The sequence below is a fragment of the Triturus cristatus genome, chromosome 1_2 (assembly GCF_964204655.1).
Source record: "Triturus cristatus chromosome 1_2, aTriCri1.1, whole genome shotgun sequence".
In the NCBI taxonomy this organism is placed as follows: Eukaryota; Metazoa; Chordata; class Amphibia; order Caudata; family Salamandridae; genus Triturus; species Triturus cristatus.
Window position 1 is genome coordinate 1,159,840,128 of NC_140580.1, and position 22,324 is coordinate 1,159,862,451.

Consider the following 22,324-nt stretch of genomic DNA (forward strand, 5'->3'; position numbering starts at 1 on the left):
ATACACCAGTTGCAGTTTTTAGGTATATTCCCTTTTGACTTTCTTAATTGACTTGTATAATTCAAATATTTAAAGCCTCTAATCTGGGCACTCACAATTGATTTTGATATTTAGTGTGATTATCTTCAAACAAAATCCCTTGTAGGCACCGTTACCCCATACATATTTTTAAAAGGGAGCATTTTCACAACAATCAGCTTTTTTAACCTCTTGAGTGCCCATGACGAGCTGGTCTCGTCATGGGCCGCGGTTGCGCTGTGCCCATGACGAGACCAGCTCGTCATAAACCCCGCCCGCTAATGCAACGGCCGGCACAGGGCGGGGAAAGGGGCGGGCACTCAAGGGGTTAAGTGCTGCTCTGCTTTTTTTTTTTGTTGCTATCAGTTAGTAGAGGGCAAGTAAGAGGCTCCTAACAACTCATTCTATATCAACTGTAATACTCATAGCCAACTTAAAGTTACAACTTGAGGGACGTAGGTGGGCTGGTGCGCTGGGACCTTGCTTGAGGCACATTGATTGAAGATGATGCCGGAACTCCTTTGACGTGAGTTTATTTAAAAAAAACAACAAAAAAACAATAGGGATTCAAATTTGAAGCATTGCGGGTGGAATTCAACCTTCCACGTATTTAGAAGTGGTTAACAGGCATAGAAAGCACCATTAAACAACGGACAAGGGCTATTTACAGAAAAAGTCAACCAAAGGTGTAAAATGTCAATTTCATGACAACACATGTCACTGAAAATGGAACACGTACCTTCGCAAAACACAATCTGAGTTCATCAGAAATCTTTCTTAAAGGCAGCTTATGGTTTCGTGATTTTTTTCAACATTTATTTTCACGACTTTGATCCCCTCACTTTAAAGTCTTACAATCTGTGCAGAGTGAGGGGTAAGTGCGTGTAAAACCAAACAACACAGCTTGAAAAGGACAAGGACATTGCTGAAAAGAATGCTTGCGAGGCACGAGGTGACAGGGAATCACTTTGACTCACTCCGAGTGGTGATTGCATAATAGTAAGGCACATCCGTGGCCACTGTGACTACCCCTTGATCCCAATTGCTTGTGTGTCCCATAGCAGCGATGCATGCAGCGCTGGGTAAGGACCCCCACTCGTCTGACTGCATCTGTGGGTATGTTTGAATGGAAAAGACCCATGCACTGTATAGGAGATACCCAGTAACTTGCAAAAATTTAGAATAGTGGACTTGATTTTTTAGCAATTTCACTTTAAAAACTGGGCAGCTAAGTTCCACAATAACATTTAAATAATAAAAAAAAGTTCATATTTCTAATTAAAACACTTCTTCAGTTCCCACACCCTAACTAGGCTCTGGGTACCTTTGCCACAGTATGACCCAGTAAATGCAGAAGGTAGAACAATTCATTACTGCCAGGTGGCCACTCTTTAACCTCCAGGTGCCAGGCTGACCGAGTGCCCCTACTGGAATAGAATTTGCATAGTGTGCATAATACTTGTGCCTGAGGATGCTGAACAGTACGGAAACAGGGTAGTTAATTGTGAGCCAGTTGGTGACCGCCACAGACTCCGCTTCAGTCACCTGCCATCACATCAGACTGAAGGTATGAGCAGTATCAAGCATCCTGTGAGCCCTGCCCTGTGGTGCTACGCTGGATAAGGCAAGCCTTGAACTCAAGTCCTCCATGCTCGTCACAGCACAGTGAAGGACAACGCACACACAGGCTCACAGGACCATGGCTAAACTCTTAGAGATGCTGAGAAGGCCACTTAGAATTTCTGCATTCAAGTGTAGTATCTGGCAATTACGAACATGTGATCAGAGGTTGGAAGTAGTGTTGCTACACTGTGCTCATGGAGTGGGTAGAAGGGCAGGGTCCCATCCTAGCAGGGAAGGGAATGGCATTCGTAAAGAGGACATGAGGCCTGGCATGTGCTGCTGAATAACCTGGACTTGGCCACATTCTCAGGCCAGTCTTTATGTGCCCTTAGTACCTCCTACAGCAGCCAAATGTGAGGGACCCTCAACCAAGACTGCCAATGTGGACAGGTGGATCTCAGGCCCACCTAAGGCCATTTCATGGATGACCTTAGATGCTGGTGAGGTTAGAGGTATATTCAGTGGACTAGGCAAGACTGCAGGATGGCACAAGTGGGAGTAGAGAGGAAACAGCTGTATCCACTTTAGGAGAGGCAGGTCTGCTGGTGAGACTAACTAGTAGAGAGATTATAAATGCATTCTCTCAGGAAAACCAGGACTGTTAGGACACAAGAGCAGAGAGTTTAGAGACACAGTCTTTCCAGGAGAAGCAGGACTGCTGGAGAGACCAACAAGAGGAGATAGTTTAGAGATGCAGTCTCTCCAGGAGAAGCAGGACTGTAAGTGAGAGAAGCAGGGGTAGAGAGGAAAGAGCTGTATCCACTCTAGGAGAGGCAGGACTGCTGGGAGACCAGCAAGAGCAGAGAGTTTAGAAATGCAGTCTCTCCAGGAGAGGCAGGACTGCTGGGAGACAAGAACAGAGAGTTGAGAAGCAGTCTCTCCAGGAGGAGGACTGCTGGGAGACAACAGCAGAGTTGAGAGACAGTCTCTCCAGGAGAAGCAGAACTGTAAGTGAGAGAAACAGGGGTAGAGAGGAAAGAGCTGTATCCACTCTAGGAGAGGCAGGACTGCTGGGAGACAAGAGCAGAGAGTTGAGACGCAGTCTCTCCAGGAGAGGCAGGACTGCTAGAGAGACCAGCAGGAGCAGAGAGATTACAGATGCATCCAGGAGAGACAGGCCTGCAGGTGAGGCAAGCATGAGCAGAGAGATTAGAGATGTATTCTCTCCAGCAGACGCAGAATTGCTGGTGAGACAAGCAGGAGTAGGAACATGAAATCTGTAATCTCTCCAGCAGAGCCAGCGCTTCTGGTGAAACAAGCAACTAAAGAGAAAGATGAGGGGGGATCGACTAGGAGTTTTGATGAGAGAAGAGGTGAATTGTTTGGACAGACAGGAGTTGCAGTGAAACAAACAAGCATGTTGCAATCATTACAATATCTTTCACAGTCAGAAGAAATCGCTTCTGTCTTCAAGGTAGGACAGGTTTGGTAAAGGATCGTCTTTCGTTCACAATTGTGCAAGGACAGACAACCCAGAATACTTTTGGACATGCACACTTGGATAACTGCATCTGTTGCCATCAATATGGAACTGTAAGACAGTTTGTATACATCGCACGTTCACCGAACGTAGAACTCTCCCAACTGCTGGAAAACTCCAGAGTGGAGCACAGCCAAAAACTGAAAAATACATTCCACAGGTTCTGACCGGATGTCCATCCCCAGCGTCACGACCACTGTGACCCATTGCTGGATCAAGGAATCAAACTCCCATCGAGCCACGCGCTGCTTGCTCTCGGTCTCTAGTCAACATAATGAGGGTGCTCCTCTGGCGTTCCTGTCCCTCTCAATCCATGAGCCACCTATCCTACAGCGCTTCACAAACTGCAGGTTACTGGCACACCGTCTGCAGGACAGCTGGCCCAGGAGAGAACCGTCACCCACTCAATCGATACCAACCACCATGGACGTCTCAGCACCACACGCCTTGTAAGGGAGGACCCACATCCTGGTCATCACTGAGGCATTCTGTTGTGATGGAATGTTACCTAATAGTAGGCTGCACCAACGTCTTACACTTCAGCCATCCTAATCTCTCTGAGTTGAGCTGCATTCTGCTATATGTTGGGCTTTGTGCCCACAAGGACAGGCTGAGATGGTTACTGACCTGTAACTGACTCTAGTTTTGGGATTATACATGCAGGCCCCTCGCTGGAGACTGGTGAAATACTCAATTCGGTCATGGGAATTTTTCAGAGGAGCAAATGCTGGAGCAGTGCACAATCAACGCCCAAGGCCATCCTCAGCTTGCAGTGGTGCCTTTGCTTCAAACCATCTATCCTCAGAAATGGACGAGCTCTCTTTGGGGTGTCTAGCAACGCTGCTGCTTTAGAGAAGTCCTACACTGCTCACTAGCAGAGCAGGTGGCCACTGAAATGCATAGAGATCACTTGAAGCCTTCACTTCAGCATTAAACTGTGTCCCCCATACATCAAATAAACAAATATGTGGCATTCACTAATTTATGTAGTGTGAGCTCCTAAATGTTCCTGTTATGGGGAAGCTGGGTGAAGGAGTAAGGTTTCTCTTTTAGAGGTGCAAAGGTAAGTCAAGGGTAAGGCTGTGTGCAGAGCTTCCTTTGGCCAAAGCCTTCTGTAACAAGCTGGCACCTGCCTCTGTCCACCACAAAAATACCCTCCACTGAATCAGCAGCCTGCAGCCAGTGACAGATGAATGAGAGTGTGTCCATACGCTACCTCTGGACAATATCGCTGATCTCCTTTACAGAGGACAAAAGCTTGCTGAAGTCTTGGCTGGCAGCAGGCCCACTGGAAGCAGTAGCAGGACAGATCTGCAGTTCCCGCAGACTGTTTTCCAGCTTGTTGATGGCCTCGCGGAAGGCGAACTTGTTGCGCATCTGCTGTATGGAGTCTACATAACTTACACAGAAGGTGTAGAGGTTCTTGCCTGCCTCCAAGACAGCGCTGTGGCTGGCCATCTGCTCAGAATTTTTGTTGATGGCTACACGGAGCGCTTCGCTGCTCTCCAGCACAACGTCCTTGGTGATGGTGCCACTAGCAATCCTCTCCGGTGGCTGTCGAGTTTTCCGAAGAGAGACTCTGGTGGGGATGTGGGGGATAAAGGCAGTGGAGGATTGCTGGTCACCACCATGGGAAGCGGATGGTGATGAGGTCACCCCTGAGGGAGCAGTTGTAGTGGGTGATGGCTTGCTGGAGGGTGACTGCTTCATTACAGAGGGAAGCAGTGGTCGCTTAAAGCCCTCACCAGTCTGAGAGGACTTGGCTGTGTCACTGCCTGTAGAGTCTGAACCCTGAGGCAAAGGTTTCTGTTTGGCAGCTGGTGCTACATCCCCTGCCGTTTCGTGACCTGGGCTGTGCAAAGTCTTCCCTGGTTTACCTATAGAAGAAGAGGAGGAGGATGGCGGCTGGGGAGGGGAAGCCCTAAATTTTGAGGATTTTGACTTGTCTTTTGCAGGTGGCTCACACGTCTGTTTGAGTCGCCTCAACCTCGACTCTTCCACAGGCTGCTTGACAGTGACTGGGCTCACACTAGGGTTCTGCTTTGAGCTGGTTTCCGAAGGCACAACAGGTCCTAAGGCACTCGATTTAGCACCATCGTCTTTTTGAAGCTGGCTCTGTGAGGAAGGTGAGGCTGTGGGTTGTCGGCGCCCAAGTCGTGGGGTAAGGCTGGGTGGACTGGATCCGGGGCTAGACTCTGGATCTTTAAAAACCTCATCAGTAGGTTCTTCATTTTTCTTTAGGATCCGAGGAGGGGGTGTCACTGCTCCCCGTGGAGCCAAATCGGCCTTGGTTTCATTCGCTCTCTTGCGGGGTAAGGCTGGTTTCTCACTTTTATGGCCTCCAAAGGTGGAAGAGTCAAACAGCCGACCCGTAGACTGGGGATCACGTGGCAGAGTCACAGACTTCCACTCTGTATCCTTAGCCCCATGAGGAACACAGGAGGCCGAGCAGGAACGCAGAAAGCGGCGGGTGGAGTTGAAGCTACTCTCTTCTTCATTTGCTGCTGCCCGTCCACTGCCTGCTGGACTGGATTTCTTCCACAGATGAGGGGACATAAACCCCAAGGTCCCATTAGTGACTGTCAACCCATTGCTTGGACTCTGGAGCTTCAGTGAGTCGAGAGGTACCCCTGCAGAGTTCAGGAATAGGCCATTGCTGTGCTCTCGTCCGTCATCCTCAACCTTCCGCTCAGAAGCATGGGTTTCCGGTTCACGGAAAGAGCTACTACGTTTCGGGGGTGTAGGCGCGGCCTTCTTCTTCTTTTTCTTCAGGACATCGAAGAGACTTTTCTTGTCCTTGGGGATCAGGCGCTCGTCTTCATCCATAGCTGGTCGCTCCTTGCGTGGAAGCAGAGGTGAGGCTGCTGGCTCAGGGTCTGGAAGCTCTGGGAAGACACAAACATATTTCAACAAACTGTTAAAAAGGCAACCATTGGGCTCACATATGCATGTACATCTACACCCAGTTGCAGTGAAACACTAACAATTCACTTTCAGAATATTCTTTACAGAGAACACATGCCACCAGCAATGGTCTTGTGCCACTTAGGGGTTATTATTGACTCTATGGCACTCATTTAAGCATCTTCGGAAAGCTTGACATCAAAAGTGGCCTTACCATGATCGGAGAGTGTCCTGCAGATGGCATGAAGAGCTCTGCTGCCAGCTTGATGCTCGCACAGCTATTTCACAACAGATACGGTATTAAGGTCAAACACTGGAGTACATGCAAGTATGGTTTCACATGTCTAGGCATGAAGAGGGTTTCTACTCTTCTACTGAGCGTGAATGCTGGGCTTTTGTCACTATATCAGGTACTTAAGGCAGCCTGAAGAAGGCTACTTCACTGTACTCTCTAGGTGGTGTCCTCTGACCACGAGTACACATTTAGTATAATTGGGAGGTACAAATCTTAAGAATAATAATGAGTACTAAAAGCTGCAGGGGACCCATCAGGTGCAGACTGAGTATTGGAGACTGTGTGCGTGAACTCTGCAAAACCTTGCAAGAGCTAAAAACAAAACAAATGCTAATGAATACAGGACGGTGGGCAAAGGATCAGACCACTCAGAGACCTCGGTTTAAATACTAGTATAGTTGGCGAGTCACCGCTCACAGTTACACACTGCGGCCTTTTTCACTGTGCATGCAGTACAGTTTTGCAGGATGCAGTTCTGCACCTTCGCCTTGCAACCTAGTGCATGCAGCGAGTGCTGCAGGATCCAGTGCCTAGCCTTAACATGCATCCTAGTGCATGCAGCGAGTGCTGCAGGACCCAGTGCCAAGCCTTAGCATGCATCCTAGTGCATGCAGCAAGTGCTGCAGGACCCAGTGCCAAGCCTTAGCATGCATCCTAGTGCATGCAGCAAGTGCTGCAGGACCCAGTGCCAAGCCTTAACATGCATCCTAGTGCATGCAGCGAGTGCCACAAGATCCAGTGCCAAGCCTTAGCATGCATCCTAGTGCATGCAGCGAGTGCAGCAGGATCCAGTGCCAAGCCGCAGCCACCAGTCGGGTGCATGCAGCGAGTGCAGCAGGATCCAGTGCCAAGCCGCAGCCACCAGTCGGGTGCATGCAGCGAGTGCAGCAGGATCCAGTGCCTAACCTTAGCATGCATCCTTGTGCATGCAGCGAGTACAGCAGGATCCAGTGCCTAGCCTTAACATGTATCCTAGTGCATGCAGTGAGTGCCGCAGGATCCAGTGCGAAGCCTTAAGATGCATCCTAGTGCATGCAGCGCGTACAGCAGGATCCAGTGCCTAGCCTTAGCATGCATCCTACTGCATGCAATGAGTGCCGCAGGATCCAGTGCCAAGCCTTAGCATGCATCCTAGAGCATGCAGCGAGTGCTGCTTGATTCAGTGCCAAGCCGCAGCCAGCAGCCTGGTGCATGCAGCGTGTGCTGCAGGACCCAGTGCCAAGACACAGCCAGCAGCCTGGTGCATGCAGCGAGTGCTGCAGGATCTAGTGCCAAGCCTTAGCATGCATCCTCGTGCATGCAGCGAGTGCCAATCCTTAACATGCATCCTAGTGCATGCAGCGCGTGCCGCAGGATCCAGTGCCAAGCCTTAACATGCATCCTAGTGCATGCAGTGAGTGCAGCAGGATCCAGTGCCAAGCCTTAACATGCATCCTAGTGCATGCAGCGAGCGCAGCAGGATCCAGTGCCAAGCCTTAACATGCATCCTAGTGCATGCAGCGAGCGCAGCAGGATCCAGTGCCAAGCCTTAAAATGTATCCTAGTGCATGCAGTGAGTGCCGCAGGATCCAGTGCCAAGCCTTAACATGCATCCTAGTGCATGCAGCGCGTACAGCAGGATCCAGTGCCAAGCCTTAGCATGCATCCTAGTGCATGCAGCGAGTGCCACAGGATCCAGTGCCAAGCCTTAATATGCATCCTGGGGCATGCAGCGAGTGCAGCAGGATCCAGTGCCAAGCCTTAACATGCATCCTAGTGCATGCAGCGAGTGCAGCAGGATCCAGTGCCAGGCCTTAAAATGCATCCTAGTGCATGCAGCGCGTGCCACAGGATCCAGTGCCAAGCCTTAACATGCATCCTAGTGCATGCAGCGAGCGCAGCAGGATCCAGTGCCAAGCCTTAAAATGTATCCTAGTGCATGCAGTGAGTGCCGCAGGATCCAGTGCCAAGCCTTAACATGCATCCTAGTGCATGCAGCGCGTACAGCAGGATCCAGTGCCAAGCCTTAGCATGCATCCTAGTGCATGCAGCGAGTGCCACAGGATCCAGTACCAAGCCTTAATATGCATCCTGGGGCATGCAGCGAGTGCAGCAGGATCCAGTGCCAAGCCTTAACATGCATCCTAGTGCATGCAGCGAGCGCAGCAGGATCCAGTGCCAAGCCTTAAAATGTATCCTAGTGCATGCAGTGAGTGCCGCAGGATCCAGTGCCAAGCCTTAACATGCATCCTAGTGCATGCAGCGCGTACAGCAGGATCCAGTGCCAAGCCTTAGCATGCATCCTAGTGCATGCAGCGAGTGCCACAGGATCCAGTACCAAGCCTTAATATGCATCCTGGGGCATGCAGCGAGTGCAGCAGGATCCAGTGCCAAGCCTTAACATGCATCCTAGTGCATGCAGCGAGTGCAGCAGGATCCAGTGCCAAGCCTTAAAATGTATCCTAGTGCATTCAGCGAGTGCTGCAGGATCCAGTGCCAAGCCGTACCATGCATCCTAGTGCATGCAGCGAATGCCGCAGGTTCCAGTGCCAGGCCTTAACATGCATCCTAGTGCATGCAGCGCGGGCTGCAGGATCCAGTGCCAAGCCTTAGCACGCATCCTCGTGCATGCAGCGAGCGCAGCAGGATCCAGTGTCAAGCCGCAGCCAGCAGGCGGGTGCATGCCACACCCTGCGGCAGCTCAAGGTCGCATTTAATACACTGCTGATCTTTGTTGGTGTAATCTTTGACTGGTGTGTAATATAGGTGTGAAAGAGATGGAGAAGAGTTGGATACCAAGACGGTAATATTCACACATATTAAAGCGGTAATGTTGGATGTGGGAGAGGTGCTCTACCAACGGGACATGTAAAAGAGAGCACAGCAAAAGAATGTTATGATGCAAGCCTACAAGGAAAACATTCAGCCAGAGCGATCCAATTATACAACCACGCCTGCCAAATTCAGCAAATGCTTTCACCTACAACATCAGACAAACCATCTAAGTAACAAAGAAAGAAATGGGACTAATCTGTCTAACCAATCCCCAAAGAACACCACAAGGCCTGAGAATACAGAGAGTCCTCTATGTCCCCTCTAAGCAGCTGTCATCTGCCCACTAGTCCCTCCAAATACGTTGACGCAGCAAACAAGTGAAACCCAAAAAAACTCACCTATATCCCCAATGCCTTTTGCAGGAGGGCCTTCGGGACTGTCGCAGGTAGGCAGGCTGTCTGCAGCCCTGCGGGACGTCCGAGTCTTGGTTGGCAACTCAGGAGCCTGCAGAAAAGGATTCACCACAGCTCTGAGCCCTTTCTTTCCCAGCTCCTTCTCCACCTCTGAAAACAAAAGGAAGAGGTGAGCCCACTGAAGGCACAATCTTTTGAGACGAACATCCGTCACGTCCACCTCTTAGAAGCGGAGTTTACCAACAGGAGCTCATTATAAATAGGACTCAAAGTGTCTGGATGTGTCCAGAAGCTGCCAAGGCCAGTACAACGTTGTCACAGGGTTTCCCTCCCACCTCTCAGGCAGTACATGATTAACACACTCAAGCCTCACTCCGTCACACTTGGAAACAGGACATTACCATCGGATATGCTGGACTCCTGAAACATGGTCTCAAAAGCTTGGTGGATTTCAGCAAAAGAGGGGCGGTCTGCAGGGTTCCACTGCCAACCTGCAAAGACAGAATGCACTTATTGACACCCGCTTATCTCTTCACCATCAAGAGGCCATTGAACAAAATGTACAACCATGCATTCCAGCAAGAGACAACTCGTGCAGACAACGTCACTACAATGATACTCTAGATTTGGTGTCTCGCATAAAGCCACACATTTGCTTGAGTATCACCCGCTATCAGCGCACCACCCACAGAACATTTTAAAAACTTTACCCCATGCCTCTCATTAGGTGCCCTGATTTTCTTTGGGACCTTATTGTGCTAGCAATATTCTGAGCTGCCCGCCACATGGGTAACAACCTTAGTTCTTTTTCAAAGTAAAAATAAGCCTTTTCACATCTTATTCTAGGATGGGATTAGTATGTAGGTCACTTGTCACTGATAAAGATTCTAATGCAAGACAACTACGGCTACTTAATACTGCCTCTTCCTCCATCACATGATAGATTAAGGAAAAAGTTACTAACCTGTAACACCAGTAATCCATCATGGTTATCTTTCTTAAATGCATCTATATTAGCGTATCTCAGTACATTCTGTATTAACCTATATATTTTAACATTAATGAGCATATCAATAAAGAATCCAAACAAAGACTTACTACAAAAACAAGGACTCGCTCAGCGTTGTTACAACATTCCCTAAGAATCCTCATCTCTATATGGAAACCAAAGCCACCAAAGAATCAACTGGAACAGCAAGAGGCAGCTCCACAATTTGTGTTTCAATGCAGCAAGAGGAGGCCGAGAGGTCATCAGAATTGCAGTTTTATTCCTCATAGAACCATTGGGTTCACACTCGAGAATAAAATGCTCCTGGTTACCCAGTATTGTGCAGGGACACAAATCCTGCACCCCTTTTGAACTTAAAACACTTTTTAGGACCAGCCACTGCCTTTGTCTAGCTCGCATCTCTTATTGAATAAATATGAATTGTATAAGTGGTGCACATGTTTCCGGAGACTATACCACACCCAGTCAATTGCCTACCATCTCCCTACAAAATACATACAATGGAGTCCCACAAACTTCATATTCTTGAAGGATGCAGCGTCCACAATGTCCACCTGGAGGCTCAGTTTCTATATATAAGATTACCGGGAAGTATTCTTTTCAGTATATGCTCATACATTCACTGTCTGAACCAAAAATCTCAGATGGACCATCTCCAATGCTACTAGTTTTAAGGTTTCCTCCAAACCAAATTTCTCAAGAGAGTTCAATCTGGATTTCTTAATATTATCCCAAAACGCGAGACGAGCATATAGACCAAATGTGTTTCCACAGCAAGGAACTACATTTTCATGCTAGAAGCATAGATGTCCATATCCACTGGGCTTTCCAAAGCGCTTACCCACACAGGTCTACAGAGAGTTCTCGATCTTCATATTTCTAAGAAACAGAGATAGGTGCCCTGAGCTAGAATTAGGTTATCTTTAGCAGCACAGGCTCTAAAAAATGTAAGGAAGGAATATGCTACTTACCAGTATGCATCTGTTCTTGGCATGTAGAGCTGCAGATCTACACACTGTACATAGATCGCCTTCTTGTGTTGGGCCCGGATGTTGCAGTTGTTTTTCTCTTGGAAAGTCTTTGGAAGTCACGAGGTCGGTGACTCCTCCTTTGGATCGTATTGCGCATGGGCTTCGGCTCCATCCTCAGATTGTTTTTCGCCAGCAGGGAAATGATGGCGCTTTGTAAGAAACAGGAAAGATGCCCATGTGTGCTGTATCTAAATTAGATAAAACTGGAACAGATAAAGGTAGCCGGGGAGGCGGGTGTGCGTGTGTAGATCTGCAGCTCTACATGCCAGGAACAGATGCATACTGGTAAGTAGCATATTCCGTTCGAGGCATATGAGCTGCAGATTACACACTGTGCATAGATTGTGTAGCAGTACCCCCTCTTAGCGGCAACCACCAGTATCTGTTGCAGTTGTTTAGTTTGCACATCTACACAATAGTGTTTAGTGAACGTGTGCGGTGTAGACCATGTAGCTGCTTTGTAGATATCATATAAGGGGATGTTCCCTAAAAATGCCATGGAAGCCCCTATCTTACGTGTAGAGTGGGCTTTAGGGGGAACAGATAGCGTTAGTTTTGCTTTATGGTAGCAAATCTGTATGCATTTAACAATCCACCTAGCTATCCCAGATTTGGAGATGGGGTTGCCTTTGTGTGGTGGTGAGAAAGACACAAATAATTGTTTGGTCTTTCGAAAAGGTTGTGTTCTCTCGATGTAGTAGAGTAAAGCTCTTTTGACGTCTAGAGTGTGCAGAGCTCTTTCTGCAATGATTTTTGGCTGTGAGAAGAATACGGGCAGTTCCACAGATTGATTGAGGTGAAAGGGAGAAATGACTTTAGGAAGGAATTTTGGATTAGTGCGGAGAACAACCTTATTATGATGGATTTGCAGAAAAGGTTCTTGAATGGTGAGTGCTTGTATTTCACTGACCCTTCTGAAGGAAGTAATGGCTACAAGGAAAGCTGTTTTCCATGTTAAAAATTGGAGCTCACATTTATGTAGAGGTTCAAATGGTGGGCCCATTAGTCTTGTGAGAACGATGTTTAGGTTCCACACTGGTGAGGGTGGCACTCTAGGTGGAATTATTCGTTTGAGGCCTTCCATGAAGGCTTTTATGGCAGGTACTCTAAAGAGGGATAGATGCTGTCTATTTTGTAGATACGCTGCTATGGCAGCAAGGTGTAGTCTAATAGACGTGTAGGCTAGGTTGCATCTTTGTAGGTGTAGTAAGTAGCCTATGATGTGTTGGATAGACACATCCAAGGGATTGATATTATTTTTGTGACAATAAATCACGAATCGTTTCCACTTGGCTGCGTAGCAAGCTCTAGTGATAGGACGCCTAGCTTCTTTAATGACGTTCATACAGTCAGGGGGATGATTAAGGTAGCCAAATTCTAAGATTTCAGGAGCCAGATCGCAAGGTTGAGCTAAGCTGGGTCCGGGTGTCTGATCGCTCCATGGTTCTGGGTTAAGAGGCGTGGAGAGAGGTGTAATTTTTGGTGCGGAACTACGGAGAGTTCCAGCAGTGTGGTGTACCACGGTTGTCTGGCCCAAGTTGGAGCAACTAGGATAAGGGTTAGGGAGTGCTGCTGTAGTTTGCACACCACTAATGGAATGAGTGGGAGAGGCGGAAAAGCGTACGCAAATCTGCCTGACCAGTTCATCCATATTGCATTGCCTTTGGACAATGGGTGTGGATAACTGGCGGCGAAGCTTGGGCATTTGGCGTTTTCGTGGGCGGCGAAGAGGTCTATCTGTGGATACCCCCACATTTGAAAGTACGGATGAAGAACTTGTGGATGGAGTTCCCACTCGTGGATCTGTTGGGTTTGTCTGCTCAGCAGATCGGCCATAGTGTTTTGGACTCCTGGGACATGGTGGGCTAGGAGAAAGATTTTTTGGGGAATGGCCCATCTCCATATGCTCTGTGCTAGCTGAGAGAGCTGCGGAGAGTGTGTGCCACCTTGTTTTTGTATATAGTACATGGCTGTCATGTTGTCCGTGCGGACTAGGACGGCCTTGCCCGAGACATGTGTTTGAAAGGCCTTTAGGGCTAAGAATATGGCTAGCAACTCCAGATGGTTGATGTGGAGTAACTTTTGTTGAGGTGATGTAGTAGGTGAGCTCCCCAGCTGGAGAGCGATGCGTCCGCTGTCAGTACTATCTGAGGAACCAGTTCCAGGAACGGTCGCCCTTTGGAAAGGTTTTTGGTGGTCCACCACTGCAGAGAGCGATGGGCACGACCGTCTACCAACACCAGATCTGTCAATTGACCCTTGGCCTGGTTCCATTGGCGCGCTGAGCACTCTTGGAGAGGACGCATCTGGAGTCTTGTGTGAGGTACTATGAATATGCAAGAGGCCATCATTCCTATAAGTTTCATGAACACTCGAGCTGGAAGAGAGTGTTCCGGTTGAAATTTGGCGCGTAGAGCCTGAATGTTTGCTATCCTGGCAGGACTGGGATAGGCTAGCGCTTTTGAGGTGTCTATGGTGGCACCGAGGTATTGTTTTACGTGGGACGGTTGCAGATGGGACTTGGTGTGGTTTACTGTGAAGCCCAGTTCGTGAAGTAGTTGGATAGTGGCGTGAGTGTGTTGTACACATTGGTTGTATGAGCTGGCTTTTATGAGCCAGTCGTCTCGGTATGGGAAGACGTGGATGTGTTGTCTTCGCAGGTGTGCTGCCACTACCGCTAGGCCCTTAGTGAACACCCGTGGTGCTGTGGTGACTCCGAATGGGAGCAGTTTGAATTGATAGTGTTGACCGTCCACTACAAATCTGAGAAACGTCCTGCGAGCTTTGTGAACGGCAATGTGGAAATAGGCGTCCTTGAGGTCTAGGGTGGCAAGGAAGTCGTTCTGGGAGAGTAGGGGGAAGTACCTGCTGGAGTGTATGCAGTGGTTTAGGGGTCTGAGGTTCAGGATGGGCCTTAGAGTGTCATCCCTTTTTGGTATGAGAAAATATAGGGAGTAAACTCCTATGTTTTGTTGGTGGGCAGGAACTAGCTCTATCACATTCTTTTGTAGGAGGGAGATTACCTCCTGCTTTAGAAGTGACAAATGTTCCTGTGACATTGGGAGCTGTTTGGGTGGAATGTTTGGGGGGGTAGATGTTAGTTCGAGGCAGAAGCCTGACCAAATTATCTGTCACCCATCTGTCTGAGGTGATGGTAGTCCAGATAGGAAGGAAATTGTGGAGTCTGCCCCCGGACCGGGGCTGAAACTAGGGACAGCGTTGTCCGAGGACGGCGCCGGGAGCGAAAAAAAAAGGCCCGTGACACTGCAGAACTGACTGATCCCACGACTGCAGGTATCTTTTAATTCGCATAAAGTTACCTTTTGGAGGACGGGTATGCCCCCGACCTTTCCCTTAATTTCTGAATTCTGGTAAATTTCAGCTTGACAGCCTGTGCAATCATACGAGACAGGACTGCCTACATGTTAATTAATTGATTTTTACACGTTACCTATGGGAACTGAATACCTGGATTTATACCAGGTAAGCCAACAATCCCTTCTGCTGGTGGTTAATTGTAGTTACCAGTTACCAATGCAACATCCTTATCATCCTTTCCCCTTATTTTAGATACAAAGTCAAGTCGAGGACCACGTCAGGTTGCCCCAACACCCTCCCTCCCACCCGGTGGAGAAGTGTGGCTCAATGATTAGAGCGGCAGACCCTGATGCAGAGGTCTAGCCTGGGACCAGGGTTCAATTCCCCGCCTCGGCGGGTCTTGGGCTCAAAAATTCCACGGACCTGATAATTCTCGCCTCGGTGCCTATTCCAATCATGGAGTCCCACTCTGCAACTCTGGGCAATAGCTTGCTTAATCTCCACAACGGCCCCCACAACGCTAAGGATGCCTGGCCTCCACCTTGGGGGTGCCCAGGAGTGGACGCCTCACAGGGAAAGCCAGGATGGGTTCCACAGCGGTATTCGTACAAGCGCCTTGAGACCCTTGCGGGTGAGTAGTGCGCTATACAAGTATCAAATTTACATTTACCCTCCCCACTTTGTCCTGAAGAAGACCCGCACGGTCAAGGCCACAAAATACCTCTGTACCCTTAGACGGGTCCAAACGTCGACACCCCTCTTGTTGTAAAGCCTGGTACACGTAATTCCCTAAAACGTGCCATAACAAGAATTAGATTTTGTGTATGAAATACTTAATTGATTGGTGATATTTTGAAACGTGACCAGGCCATTTCAAACGGTGATTTATAACCGTGTACTCTGTAAAGGATTTTAATGTTTGCTTTACTGTCCTTCAAATTAACTCTTTCTACACACTCACTCCTTAGCACTCTTGTTTTATGCACGTTCACTCTGGAGCAACCATGTGTCGAACATTATATAATCTATGAGATTTTTGTAAATAAATATATGGTGATTCAAGAATTGGATGTTGCAAACGCTTCATGTTATAATGTTATATTGAATATCATGAGCTATTCTAAATGATTTTTTGTGTAATTAGCTCTAATCTGGAAAGACATAACTGGATAAGATTATTGCGTTGTGTCAATAATTGAGTTAGGACCATTATTTTGGAGATAAGCAGCAGTGGCAGTGAGGTGTAACCTAATGTAAGGATGGGCTAAATCAGCCTTTTGCAGCTGGAGTAGGTAGCAGATAATGTTTTAGGTCCGGCCTGCTGGGGAGCTTCTTGTGTGAAACTACCGAAAGATCTAGTAGTGATGTGAACCAGGGCTGACGTGCCCAGGTGGGAGCTACCAGGATCATGGAGAGATGTTTGCCTGAGTCTCCGAACCAGAAACGGAATGAGAGGGAGAGGTGGAAAAGCATAGGCAAATATCCCTGGCCGTGGTGAAAAGGTCTATTTGAGGGAACCCCCACCTTTGGAAGTAAGGAAGGAGGACTTGCGAGGGGAGTTCCCATTTGTGGGTCTGTTGGTGCATCCTGCTGAGCAGGTCTGCAAAATCATTGCCGGCTTCCAGCAGATATTTCGCCAAGAGAGGAGTGTGGTGGTGAAGACAATGCCCCCCCTCCTGTTTTTGTAGATGGTACATGGCTGTCGTATTGCCCGCCCACACTAGGACAACCTTGTGAGATGGGTGAAGAAGGAAAGCCTTCAGTGCTAGGAAGATCGCATGAAGCTCCAAGTAGTTGATGTGCAGTGATTGATGTTTTGCATCCCACAGACCTTGTACAGTGAGGTCTCGTAGATGGGCACCACAACCCGCGAGGTGAGGAACAGGGTCCAGAAAAGGCCGCCCCTGTAGTAGGTTGTTGGTGTTCCATCATTGCAGAGAATGGTGAGATGGCGGTTTATCAACACTAGATCTTCATGGTGACCCTGTGACTGAAACCACGGGCGAGCTAGACATTGCTGTAGGGGACGCATATGCAACCTCGCTTGAGGAACTATGGCAACGGGTCCTTTAGGTCCAGTGTTGCCATGAAGTTGCCCTGTTGGATAAGTGGAATGACATCCTGTAGGGTAACCCTATGGAAATGTTCTGAGATGATGCACTGATTGAGAGGTCGGAGATCTAAAATTGATCTTAGTGACCCATCTTTTTAGGGGAAAAAGACAGTATAGAGAATACACTCCTGATCCCTCCTGTTGAAGCAGGACAGGTTTTATAGCCCCTTTGAGAAGAAGGGCTTTGACTTCTTGTTTGAGAAGTCTTAGATGATCCTGTGACAACCTGTGAGTGCGAGGCGGATGTTGAATGTTGTGGTAATGAGCTCCAGACAATAGCCATGTTGGATAATGTCTAGTACCATTCTGTCTGTGGTGATGGATGGATTCCTAGATGGGGTAGAAAGATTGTAGTCTGCCTCGACAGGTGTGGAGTGGTTGGGGGGAGTGGAGGACTGGGTAGTCACTACTTTGCAGTGGAGGTTGCACCACGCGCGCAGCTAACCCTGCAACCTTCCCTTATTGTTTCTGCCTCTGAAAGAACCTCTAAAAAAGATCTTACTGTAGGCAGACGGGGCTTGCTTTTGTTGGGAAGTGGAGGCGTATGTGGTGGCAGACTGATGTGCACCCCTGTAGCCTGTGCGACAAAAGGACCCTCTAGGAATTGTCATATGTACTGCTCCCATAGCCTTAGCTGTGTCAGTATCATTTTTTATCAAGGGTAGTGTCTACTTGTGGGCCAAAGAGGTGTTCTTTGTCAAAAGACATATTTAGGACTGCCTGTTGGCCCTCTGCTTTAAAACCAAAACACCCAAGCAATGCGTGTTGTGTGAATAGCACCCTGATGGTGACACCCGTAGCAGCTGTATCCGCCACATCTAGTGCACATTGGACAAAGTCATTGGTGATGGCCTGACCTTCTGTGACAATTTTTTGGCCCCATTTACAATGTTCCTCAGGAAGGTATTGTAAAAGTTTCTCCATCTCCTCCCAAAGGGCTCTGTCATAGCGTGCCTATGCCAATGTTTAGCTGCCTGTGCTGAGACTCTTTTCACTGCTGCATCAATTCTCTTATTTTCCTTTTCAGGATGTGGGGTATCCCCAGTTGCCTGGCTGTTTGCTAGCTTACGAGCCGTAGTAGCAACTATAGTCAGGTGGAACATGACCCCTGATAAAAAGTAGGTCAGAAGGAGCCGCCTTATATTTTTTATCCACATTTTCATTTAACAAGCACTTCTATCCCCAAGAGTCTTCTTGGACCGAAAGGACTTGCACGTGTCGCAGCCTCATGATGGTCCAGCGAAAGACATGGTGTTGATCAGTTTGCAGATATTTCGCATGGCAAACAAGGGCAAAATCTAAAGGGTGTGGGTTCCATCAGAAGGACATCTTAGATGAAGAAGTGAATGAGCGAGTGAGCCCGAGACGGGCGGTGCCCCAAATGGTGATTAGGTCAGATCCCAAACTGACGAAATTCAAGAGAAGCGCAGAAGGGTGAAGCACAATCAAAACAATGCTGCCAAAGACAGTTAAAGAACTGAAGAATCGTTCCAGAGTCGAAACACGGGGCAGAGGCACACACGTACGAACCCGATGGCGGAGAGAAAACAATCTAACAAAGGATTTGATGCCCTTGCGCAGTATCACTGAGAGGAGGAGTCACTTGGTCTTGTGACTCGAAAGTCTTCTTTGAAGGAAAAACAACTTGCACAACTTCGGACCCAACACTATATGGAAGGGGTACACACAGCATGCGTTTCTACTGGCACACATGACACTGAACATTTCTGTTACCCTGGCTGATCACTATTAGCATATTCAATCCAATGAGGTTTTGATTTTCAACTAACCAATCTGTTCTCCTCCTTTCCACTGTCAAGTTCAACTCTACAATACAGAAAACATGGCCGCTAGCCACTTCTCTCTCAAAGCACACCAAATCCGGCTTTGGTTTTCTTGAAAAAATTGTTGCTTTACACACCATGCTCAACATCCTGACCCTAAAGTTTTACTGTTCTACCATATTCAACCCTGGTGAGCACACATCTTACGCTAAAACAATCTAACTTCCATATCAGTCTCCTCTCTCTCACTGTTGAGGTATGTTCCTTTGGTTGCCAATCTTTTTTCTGGAATATGTATATGGTTTAGTATTACATCTAGGCCAGTCGCAAAGGTTTAGTTTCCATACATTCATTTTATATTTCCCCTTGGTCCAACCATTATCAATGCTTCCAAAACAAGCCCTCATTACTGGTTCTTCATCGGTGTTATGCTCTGCTACAATACGCTCTTCCCTCAAGCGATAATAGGTTCTCTAATTAACTCGTCTACTTTTACTACCTCAGGCAACCTCTACTGTCATATGTCACCTTTTCAGCTTCTGTGCACATACCCACCATGTGTGCCATCCTCGTTTTGTTGGAATTCTCCGGTTAATTCATTCTCTTGCAGCATCTCGGTTAGCTATAATGAAACCTAGAGCTGCCTCATTCTATTGCAGTGTCTGTTAGCTATAATAAAACCTAGAGCTGCCTCATTTTATTGTAGCGTCTCAGTAAGCAATAATGAAACCTAGAGCTGCCTCATTCTATTGCAGCGTCTCCGTAAGCTATAATGAAACCTATAGATGCCTCATTCTATTGCAGCGTCTCCGTAAGCTATCATTTTATTTATTTATTTTGAATGTTTTGTATAGCGTGAACGACCCTTACGGGTATCAGAGCGTTTTACAGTGCAGAAGTACCAAATAGAAAATAAGCAGAGAGGTATAGGTAAGTCACATACAGATTAGTCACTAATACTATATAAATAAATATATTACAGGTGGATACGTAAAGTTCAGGTACATTTACCCATGAGAATTGCTTTCACTTCTTTTTTGAAGAATGCGGTAGAAGGATTCTGTCTCGTTTCTGGGGGCAAAGCTTTCCAAATCCTGGGGGCCATTACTGAGAAGGTGCAGTTGTATGTTTTCTTGTTGACAAATCGTGGTGGTTTCAGTAGGAAACTATTGGAGCACTTGTTGAATCTGTCACCACACGAGAGCACCAGGTTCTGAGCTAGATAACTCAGAGTTTTGTGCTGTAATGCCTTGTGCGTCATACAAGCGATTTTCAGATGAATTCTTGCCTCGAAAGGTAGCCAGTTGAGGGCTCGCAGGTCAGGGGAGATGTGGCTATGTCTTTTAGAGCCTGTGATGAGTCTAGCTGCTGCGTTGATTGAGGCTCTAAGAGGGGCCGTCGTCGATCTGGGAAGGCCGCATAGAGTGACACTAACATATTCCCCTATAGGAATAATTAGCACTTGAACTGCCTGTTTGAATTCATTTGCGGGCAGGAATGGTTTCAGTTTTCTCAGGGTTTTCATTTAACAATGTGTCCTTTTGTAGAGGTGCTAATGTGTTTTTGCATGTTTAGATTTCTGTCCAGAGTCCCTCCCATTGATTATGCTGAGTCGATATGGAGGGATTGACCTTTGAGTGCTGTTAGGTGGTTCATCCAGTCGAGGATAATGAAACCTAGAGATGCCTCATTCTATTGCAGCGTCTGTTAGCTATAATGAAGCCTAGAGCTGCCTCACTCTACTGCAGCATCTCTGTAAGCTATAATGAAGCCTAGAGCTGCCTCACTGTATTGCAGCATCTCTGTAAGCTATAATGAAACCTAGAGCGGCCTCATTCTATTGCAGCGTCTCTGTAACTTATAATGAAACCTAGAGCGGCCTCATTCTATTGCATCGTCTCTGTACGCTATAATGAAACCTAGAGTGGCCTCATTCTATTGCAGCGTCTCTGTAACTTATAATGAAACCTAGAGCGGCCTCATTCTATTGCATCGTCTCTGTAAGCTATAATGAAACTTAGAGCTGCCTCACTCTACTGCAGCATCTCTGTAAGCTATAATGAAACCTAGAGCCACCACATTCTAAGGCAGCGTCTCTGTTGGCTATATTGAGACCTAGAGCTGCCTCATTCTATTGCAGCGTCTCTGTAAGCTATAATGAAACCTGGAGCTGCCTCATTGTAAGGCAGTGTCTCTGTTGGATATATTGAGATCTAGAGCTGCCTCATAATATTGCAGCGTCTCTGTAAGCTATAATGAAACCTAGAGCTGCCTCATTCTATTGCAGCGTCTCTGTAAGCTATAATGAAACCTAGAGCTGCCTCATACTATTGCAGCGTCTCTATACGCTATAATGAAACCTGGAGCTGCCTCATTCTATTGCAGCGTCTCTGTAAGCTATAATGAAACCTAGAGCTGCCTCACTGTACTGCAGCATCTCTGTTAGCTATAATGAAACCTAGAGCGGCCTCATTCTATTGCAGCGTCTCTGTAACTTATAATGAAACCTAGAGCGGCCTCATTCTATTGCATCGTCTCTGTACGCTACAATAAAACCTAGAGTGGCCTCATTCTATTGCAGCGTCTCTGTAACTTATAATGAAACCTAGAGCTGCCTCATTCTATTGCATCGTCTCTGTAAGCTATAATGAAACTTAGAGCTGCCTCACTCTACTGCAGCATCTCTGTAAGCTATAATTAAACCTAGAGCTGCCTCACTCTACTGCAGCATCTCTGTAAGCTATAATGAAACCTAGAGCCACCACATTCTAAGGCAGCGTCTCTGTTGGCTATATTGAGACCTAGAGCTGCCTCATTCTATTGCAGCGTCTCTGTAAGCTATAATGAAACCTGGAGCTGCCTCATTGTAAGGCAGTGTCTCTGTTGGATATATTGAGATCTAGAGCTGCCTCATAATATTGCAGCGTCTCTGTACGCTATAATGAAACCTAGAGCTGCCTCATTCTATTGCAGCGTCTCTGTAAGCTATAATGAAACCTAGAGCTGCCTCATACTATTGCAGCGTCTCTATACGCTATAATGAAACCTGGAGCTGCCTCATTCTATTGCAGCGTCTCTGTAAGCTATAATGAAACCTAGAGCTGCCTCATTCTATTGCAGCGTGTCTGTAAGCTATAATGAAACCTAGAGCTGCCTCATTCTATTGCAGCGTCTCTGTACGCTATAATGAAACCTAGAGCTGCCTCATTCTATTGCACCGTCTCTGTAAGCTGTAATGAAACCTAGAGCTGCCTCATTCTATTGCAGTGTCTGTTAGCTTTAATGAAACCTAGAGCTGCCTCATACTATTGCAGCGTCTGTTAGCTATAATGAAACCTAGAGCTGCCTCATTCTATTGCAGCGTCTCTATACGCTATAATGAAACCTAGAGCTGCCTCATTCTATTGCACCGTCTCTGTAACCTGTAATGAAACCTAGAGCTGCCTCTTTCTATTGCAGTGTCTGTTGGCTATAATGAAACCTAGAGCTGCCTCATTCTATTGCACCGTCTCTGTAAGCTGTAATGAAACCTAGAGCTGCCTCTTTCTATTGCAGTGTCTGTAAGCTATAATGAAACCTAGA

General features: G+C 47.4%; 1 protein-coding gene across 4 annotated transcripts in view; it reads right to left on the reverse strand.

The window, feature by feature from the left end:
• Positions 1 to 534: 534 nt before the first annotated feature.
• Positions 535 to 22,324, reverse strand: part of ABL1 (ABL proto-oncogene 1, non-receptor tyrosine kinase) — a 317,567-nt gene continuing 295,777 nt past the window's right edge. For all 4 annotated transcript variants that reach the window (XM_085613961.1, XM_085613960.1, XM_085613963.1 and 1 more), the window contains 3 exons: positions 9,889 to 9,978; positions 9,473 to 9,637; positions 535 to 6,006 (listed from right to left, as the gene is read on the reverse strand). In XM_085613961.1, the coding sequence (XP_085470087.1) occupies positions 4,334 to 6,006; positions 9,473 to 9,637; positions 9,889 to 9,978 (1,928 nt within the window). In that variant the 3' untranslated portion in view covers positions 535 to 4,333. The remainder of the gene's footprint in view (positions 6,007 to 9,472; positions 9,638 to 9,888; positions 9,979 to 22,324) is intronic.